Source organism: Danio rerio, chromosome 2 (genome assembly GCF_052040795.2).
Source record: "Danio rerio strain M-AB ecotype USA chromosome 2, GRCz13ab, whole genome shotgun sequence".
Classification (NCBI taxonomy): domain Eukaryota; kingdom Metazoa; phylum Chordata; class Actinopteri; order Cypriniformes; family Danionidae; genus Danio; species Danio rerio.
The window spans coordinates 39,928,595-39,936,981 of NC_141022.1; the positions used below are offsets into that span (position 1 = coordinate 39,928,595).

Sequence of the window (8,387 nt, forward strand, 5' to 3'; positions counted from 1 at the left end):
ACAGCAATAAATTATCATCTTGTTTATGTCATAGCAATACATTGTGCATACACCATTTAAACAAAGCCACACAAAATGTATTGAGAACAAGATAACTTTTGTAGATGTTATGAATATTAGAGGCATTGATATTTGATTGTTGTTTCCATTATTTTCTAATTTTCTTAAATCTGTTTCAGTGGTGACATAAAAAACTACAACCCCAAATCAAAAGTTAGGACAGGATGAAAAATGCAATTAAAAAAAGTAATAATTTCTAAATTTACTTTGTGTTTCATTGCAGACGAAGGAACAAACATTATTTAATGTGTTCCTCATTATTTTTATTGTGTCTGTTCATGTGGTAAATGCTTTACTGTTACATTTTTTTTTTGTGTTACATAAACCAAAATTGGAATGCATATGTTTATTTAAAACAAAAAATATATAAATCATGAGGAACACATTAAATAATGTTTGCTGAATTGTCTGCAATGAAACGCAAGTCAAAGTAAATTTAGAAATCAATGTAGAATCAATGTAGAAATTGGTAAAAATCATAATTTTATTTGCATTTTCCACTGTTTAAAATTTTTCTGATTTGGGTTTGTATTTTCGGTTCCTCAAAGAACCTTTCATCAAAGAGTTATTTAAAGAACGTTTTGTTTTTTGTATGCTGTCAACCCTTTTGACAGCATACAAAATGTAAATACTTCATAGAACCATCAATGTCAACAAAATAATTATTTTAAGAGTGTATGTAGCTGGAAGGGCATCAGCCACATGAAAAAAATTAGCCAGAGTTATTGGTAGTTCATGTCACTATGGTGACCCGTGAAAAATTAGGCACCAGCATACACTATATGAAATTTCGGTCTACTAAGATGAAAATAAAGGTCTGCAGTTTTGTTTAATTTCATTAATTATAAAAAGACATTACCCACTTTAGTTTTTTGTTTGCTTAAAAAAAAGCTGTTCCCCTCATTCATTCCTTTTTATAACATGTTTCTTCCCTCAACCACACACAGGTGTTTGCAATCATTATCTGACTTTGAGATTTTGATACGGTTTTCATAAAAAGAGCTTCAAAGTGAAAATGGTTTTAAGTTTTTGTATGACTTGTTATATGTTTTGTATCACTGGGCTTCAACTCTTAGAGCACAATAATAAAGAGCTGAATCTGACAGAGCTGCAGTCTTAATAATGAGGTCAGTGGATATGCGAGATGTACTTGACTCAAATCGGGCATCAGAGGTGTCTTTGGCTGAGTTTGATCGAGCTCCTTCATATAATAAATATTGAAGTTCTCCACTTGAATGTCTTCTGTACCAATATAGACGTACATATTCATTATTTGAATCATAAGAGCAGCTCAGCTTTACAGACTCTCGTTCTGTTCTGATGACTTTGCTCCCACTGTTTGGCTCAATTTTGTCCACAGCCGTCACATCTGCAAACACTGCACACAATATAAACACATTTTGTAATATGCTACATGTTAACAATAAAGATGTGTCAGGAAATCATTAAAATATTAATAATGGTATTAGAAATTAATAAATTACACACCTGATGCCATGAGAATAATCAATAGCATGCATTTGTTCATGGTGAATGAGATCAGATGAGTTGTGTATTAATACTCTCAATATGATCTTACTGTGTGTTACTGATGCGTTCTGCTGTTCAGTTATGAAGATGTTCAGGAACTTCCTGATCTGTGAGAGTGAAACCAATTCAGTTTTTTAACCATCATTGCCTGTCTGATAGTACATAAGACAAAAGAAATGCACATTAATGCATAATTGCTGAATAGAAATAATATTAAAAACATTGCACTGACCCACTGTTATTTAAATATGAGTGTTCGGTAAGTACTGTACTTACCACTGGATTTGATAGATGCATTTGGAAAAGTGGCAGAAGGTGGATTTTTTCAGATCTGTTGAACTGCATCCCAATCATAACAAATACTGCATAAGATGCATTGGAACCTGCATGGACCCAAGATTCTCACAAAAATCAGTCAAGTTTGGTGAGGGAAAATAATGGTTTGGGGTTACATTCAGTATAGGGGTGTGCAAGAGATCTGCGGAGTGGATGGCAACATCAACAGCCTGAGGTATTAAGACATTTGTGTTGCCTATTACATTACAAACCACAGGAGAGGGCAAATTCTAATGAATTTGATGAAGATGAAGGATGAGGCAGAAGATAAAACCAAAGAATCTTGATGAACTCTGGGAGTCCTGCAGGAACACGTTCTTTGCCATTCCAGATGACTTTATTATTAAGTTATTTGAGTCATTGCAGAGATGTATGGATGCAGTCCTCCAAGCTCATGAGAGTCATATACAATATTAATTCTGTTTCCACTGCACCATAGCTTTATATTCTATACTGTACATTTTTTCTGTTCAGTGACAAGACTTTTGTCAGACCTTACTGTCCTAATTAAATAATTATAAATCAAGGCATGATCATATATTATTTTGGTAAAATAAGTGTAATTTAGAGGCCTTTGCCTTTCATATAAGCCACTTCTGAGACCAACTGTTCAACTAGAACAGGGGTTTTCAAAGTGTGAGGCGCGCCTCCCCTGGGGGGGCGCCAGAGCATGTCAGGGGAGGCGCGGGAAAAAATATTATATAATAAAAATATAATTATTAAGTTTAATTATTATATGTACTTTTTATTACATTGAAAGATTTTAATTAAACAAAGCTAAAAAAAATAATGCGTCTAAAATAAGAAAACCTTTTTTACCCAGAAGGCCATAGCTGTTTATTCGCTTCTGTTTGGCAAGCCCGCCAATACAGGTATATGCCTGCTTATACAATGGGTCGGTTTCTGAGACCCCCCGATTCAAAGCCATCGAGTTCAGGGCTTAAACCCAAAAGACGACGATATGATGATCAGTATTTGAGTTTAGGATTTACGTGGACAGGACCAGCTGATGAACCATGACCTTTATGTGTGGTTTGTCAAGATATTTTGGCTAATGACAGCATGAGACCCGCTAAACTTCCACTGTTTTGACTGGGATGGACAGTTCTTGGATCTATTCTATTCATATTGAACCATCATCCTAGTTTTAAAAACGTTATATTAAAATACTTGTTATTACTCTGTAAATAATTGCACTTTCATGCAAATGATGATAAAAGTGAGTTAACAGTCTGACATCTGTCTCTGTCTTTATATACTGTATATACACTGTGTATGTATATATATATATATGTGTGTGTGTGTGTGTGTGTGTGTGTGTGTGTGTGTGTGTGTGTGTGTGTGTGTGTGTGTGTGTGTGTGTGTGTTTGGGAGGAGGGGGGCGCCAATGGATAAGTTGTGTCAAAAGGGAGGCCCACTGCCTTAGACTTTGAAAAACCCTGAACTAGAAGATAGATAGATAGATCGATAGAGAGATCTAGATTTAAATTCAGAATTTAATCAACCCAAACTACAACAACTTTCCTAAAACAAATAATTATCTTTTATTTTTTTTATATCTAAACAGTAATTAACAAAGTAGCACTGCATAACGTATTAATAATTATACAACTAGACTAGAACATCACCAGCACTGAGAGAATATGTCTGTTCTGTTGTTTTTGTATGTGGTTTGACTTCAGTTTCGTCACTGTGGGCTTCAGGGCACAGTAATACACAGCAGAATCTGATGCACGCAGATCCTTGATTGTCAGAGGAATTGATAATGCAGATGTGTTGAGTTCTGCGTTAAATCTCTGCTTAAACTCTTCATTAGTGTCACTAGATCCAGAAAGTCTCATCAGCATGTATTTTGGGGATCCATTCGTCATCTGTTGGTACCAGAGGAGGTTTGGATATTGAGTGCTGGACGCTTTGTACGTGCACTCAAGAGTGATTGTTCCATCTTCATAAGCTGTCATAACTTGTTTGGGCTGTATTACATTGTCCTGTGCTTTGCATCCTGTACAATAATAGATAAATCATTGTCTACAAGAGCATAATAACTTAGGCAAAAAAATATAATTCAAGAAAGTCGAAATACATACCTAGGATAAAAGCTGTCATGAGAAGTATATCACTGTAGCAGAGCGCCATATTTGCAGTGTTAAAATTATGCTAAATATAAGAGATGTTCACACGAGATTAAACACCTATGCTCTACTTACTGTTTTCATTTCTAACAAATGGTAAATACAAACCCTGGGAGGAGTCAGGCTTTGCTTTTGCCTCTCAGAGTAACTTGTGTTTTCAAATATATTACTATTCTAACAAAAACTGTATCCTAATCAGGCTTCTAAAGACTATTTAAGCAGATTCTTGGATTTACAGAGTATTTAGATTTGTATATATTTTGTTTTACATGCCATTAATGATGATGAAATAAACTACCAGCTTGTTCCAATAGATATAAATATATTCCCTCATTTGTACATTATTTAAATTTTTAACCCTACATTTAACTGTAATTTAATATTTTTGTATTGTATATCCCTGCTGAAAAATCCAGCTTAAACCAGCCTAGGCAGGTTGGCTGGTTTTAGCTGGTCGACCAGCCTGGTTTTAGAGGGGTTTTGGCCACTTCCAGGCTGGTTTCCAGCCATTTCCAGCCTGGTCTTAGCTGGTCAGTCTGGAAAATGACCAGCTAAATCCAGCTAAAACCAACTTGACCAGCCTGGTTTAAGCTGGACATAGCTGATTTTGGCTGGACTCCCAGCTTGGCTAGGCTGGTCAAGCTGGTTTTAGCAGGGATTTGGTTGTAATGTCTACATTTATGCCTGTGATCTGGCATCCTCTAGTTTTTGCATGAGGGCTGTGTGGGATTTTGTCACTGTGGGTCTTTGCTCACAAAGAATGAATTTGTCTTACATATTTCATCTTAAACTTCGTATATAATCCATTCTTTGGCCGTCCCTCCATGTCCAATGTCCATGTGTAGTACTGACACGATAAAATGCCAAATGCAATCACTTTAGTTGATCTTTAAACTTTGCTTATCATTTCAGGCATGGATATGAAAGATAACTCAGACGGCACTGACACCTTGTGGTAAGAAGTAAGTCATGTATTGTGGATTATCACGTCATTGTTTTGTCCCTCGCTTATTACAAATTATTTAAAATATAAAAGGTTGCTGTTTGTAACAAGAAACATACAATATAAAAAACTTAAAATTGTTTCGTACCTACCTACCATTAAATCATGCAGCTCCTTCACGGTAATGTCTATAGAAGGGAAATGATCTGAGGCTACTGGGCATGCGCGAATCAATATGCCATACTTTTTTTGACATTTAGCAGGAACAAACAAATATTTTTATAATACTGGGAGTGGTAGACATTAATAAAATACAATTTATGGGTAATTTAATAAGTAAAAGAAAAAAACAAAGTGAAACAAAACTCCACTACGCTAGATGGCGTTGTAGAGCAAGTTCTTGCTTGCTGCACTGCAGATGAAGACGCTGCCCTGCAAATATATGATATATAAATCATGCGGACAGTCTTATGTGTTCACTTTATGCCAATGTGGTTGATCCTTTTTATGTAAACATCTAATAATCTGCACAGCCACACCAGCAAAGCAAACTCAACGCGCGCTAAATAAACCTCCGCACACGCCTTCCTGCGGTGAAAAGTTTGTACCAACAAAAATGGCGAAAGGAATGTACTTAGAGCATTATTTGGACAGTAAGTTTCGTAATAGAGATTCCTCTAAACTTCTTGACCTGTTTTACTTACTGTCGAGTCGTTTGAATGCGATAAATTCTCGAAAACACCAGGCCATGTTGGGGTGTTGTTAAGTTTCAGTATCACAAATGTATCATTGTCTTTTATGGTAAATGCTAATCGAGTGCCTGAATGGTATTTTGTATCTTGTAAACCTTAACTTTAATGTATTCGTGCATGGTATTGCTGTTCAGGCAATGTAGGTAAACAATTTGCAGCTTTGCAGGGTTTTAAATGTATATTTTTAATCACACCAGGCATTGAGGGTCTTCCCTGTGAGCTGCAGAGAAACTTCTCTTTGATGGAGGATTTGGATAAAAGAACAGAAGGTATGGCTGAATGCAGTAGATATACTACAATGCATTGAACACTAACTTTTACGTGACTAATTTAAATTCTTTTGTTTACAGCGAAAAAAGCAGAGATAAGTGAACTAGCTTCCGAGTATATTGAAAAAGTGAAAAATCTGGCATCTGAGGAGCGTGTCCAGCATTTAAAGAAGATTGACAGTGCATACAACAAATGCAAAGAGTTCAGCGATGACAAGGTTCAGCTCGCAATGCAGATATATGAAATGGTGAGATCCAGAGTTCTCAGCTTAAAATCCACTTTTAGCACTTGATGCATGAGGCAAGGCAAGGTAAAACTTTATTGTCCCAGTTAGTGAAATTTGTCCTGGGCTCTTGCCCTCAGCTGCAGTCATGACATGCATAGAAAAACAATACAAGCATACAAAAAACAGATAAGTGTATAAATAAATAAATCTACTGGGTGGGCTGTTTATATGGATATACCATAATAAAATGAGAGTGGTTGTTGATATTAACGTCCTGATTGTGGCACATTAGTATATGTGAGGGGGCTTGTACATAACTTATGAAAGAATAAAGTTACGTTAAAACCAAGCACACCGGTGTTTTACTTGTGAAATTCACAATAAATTTTATTGATTTGTATCCATATCAATGGCCCACCCTGTATAGCCCCACCTCCATATATACACATTAATATGTAAATACAGAGACTTTCAGTCTAAGCCAGCACTATTTAATAGCTTAACGCTCACCGAATAAAAAGAGATTTTATATCTGTTTAATCTACTGCAAGGTATCTAAACCTTTTCCCTGAAGGTAACAACTCATACTCATTATGTAGAACATGTCATAAATCACGAACGATTTGTTTAGCGTCTCCTAATTTGTCCTGTTTATAAATCTGCTGCAGTGACATCTGTACTGACACACCAGTAAAGTAAAAACAAATGAATTTATATTTCCAGGTGGATAAACACATTCGGCGCTTGGATGCTGAGTTAGCACGCTTTGAGAATGATCTGCAGGAGAAACTGGACTCGGGCAGCCAGGATAGCTCTGATGAAAAGCAATCCAGAAGTAAGTCTTCATGAAGATATTGAGACAACTTATCCATTAAAGAAGAAAAATTAACTGACAAATTTATTGTTTCAGAAGATAAGAATATGAAAGATAAGAGGGGATCTCATGCAAGAGACAAGAAAGCATCAGATCAAGACTCACCCAAGCAGAAAAAAATGAAAAATGGGTAACTGATTTTGATTGGATACATGAATTTGATTGCCAAACCAGCCTTTCACTTTAACTCTTTCCTTTTGACTTTTTCAAATTTCAGTCCCAACATAAGTGAATCTCTGCTTGCAATGCACCCATCAGATGTCCTGGATATGCCTGTGGACCCTAATGAACCCACATACTGTTTGTGTAGTCAAGTATCATATGGAGAAATGATTGGATGTGACAATTCAGATGTGAGTAATAAATATTATTATTTGTTTTAAGCCATTGTTTAAAAAATGACAGTTATTTTACATGTTAATTCGAAATAGATTTATGCTTTATAAATAGATTTATGCTTCATAGTTTTTGTTATAGTGGCAATCAACTTTTTATTACATAGGCATTGTTAATAACATTACATAAAATTATTTTACTGTTAATATGCAAAAGTATGATTTTTTTTTTCCAACAGTGTCCAATAGAGTGGTTTCATTTTGCTTGCGTCGGCCTAGCAACCAAACCAAAGGGTAAATGGTAAGCTAATTTACATAATTTCATACTACTTGTAATTGCCCACTCCACATACTGATACATTTAAAATTGCAGTTACCATGGTTTGTGTTTTCCATTTACAGGTATTGCCCACGATGCACCCAAGACATGAAGAAAAAATAGTATATGTTCACAATCTACCTAGAATCAAATGTGTGCCGCAAATATACCTTGTGTCTTTCTTGCATTACACCTCATTTAGTGGGAATCAATTGACTTTATCCATCTGTGCCTTTGCTATGATGATAACTATGAATGTAACGGGGAAGAGGATTGCATGTATTATCCAGTTGGTGGCAGCAGAGTGTTTCTTTTCATTTGGCTCTAAAAATAAAGTTTATTTATGAGGGTGTGCAACTTTCATATTTTTTAATGTCTTCTCCAAACAGTTCCGCATATTACTACAAGAGCTAAAGGAAGAGGTTTTATAAATCTAAATAAAGATACTTTTTTAGACTTTGGTGTGAATTTTTTTTTTTCATTTTAAACACTTATGTTGGCATACCGGTGAAGCGTTAGAATGCGTTAGTTGTAGGGAAATGTAGTTTTTAGGACGTGTTACTTCATCGCTGCGCAATGAGGTCGAGACTACAGTTCCCACCATGCAACA

At 35.5% G+C, this 8,387-nt stretch overlaps 1 protein-coding gene across 2 annotated transcripts; it reads left to right on the forward strand.

Moving 5' to 3' along the window:
• The first annotated feature begins 5,479 nt into the window (after nucleotides 1-5,479).
• Nucleotides 5,480-8,129, forward strand: ing5b (inhibitor of growth family, member 5b). 2 transcript variants are annotated; one of them, NM_001007168.1, is given in 8 exon segments: nucleotides 5,480-5,654; nucleotides 5,951-6,022; nucleotides 6,104-6,270; nucleotides 6,973-7,084; nucleotides 7,160-7,253; nucleotides 7,341-7,476; nucleotides 7,698-7,759; nucleotides 7,861-8,127. In NM_001007168.1, coding segments are annotated over 8 exon segments (720 nt in total). In that variant the 5' UTR covers nucleotides 5,480-5,617; the 3' UTR covers nucleotides 7,901-8,127.
• The last annotated feature ends 258 nt before the right edge of the window (nucleotides 8,130-8,387 follow it).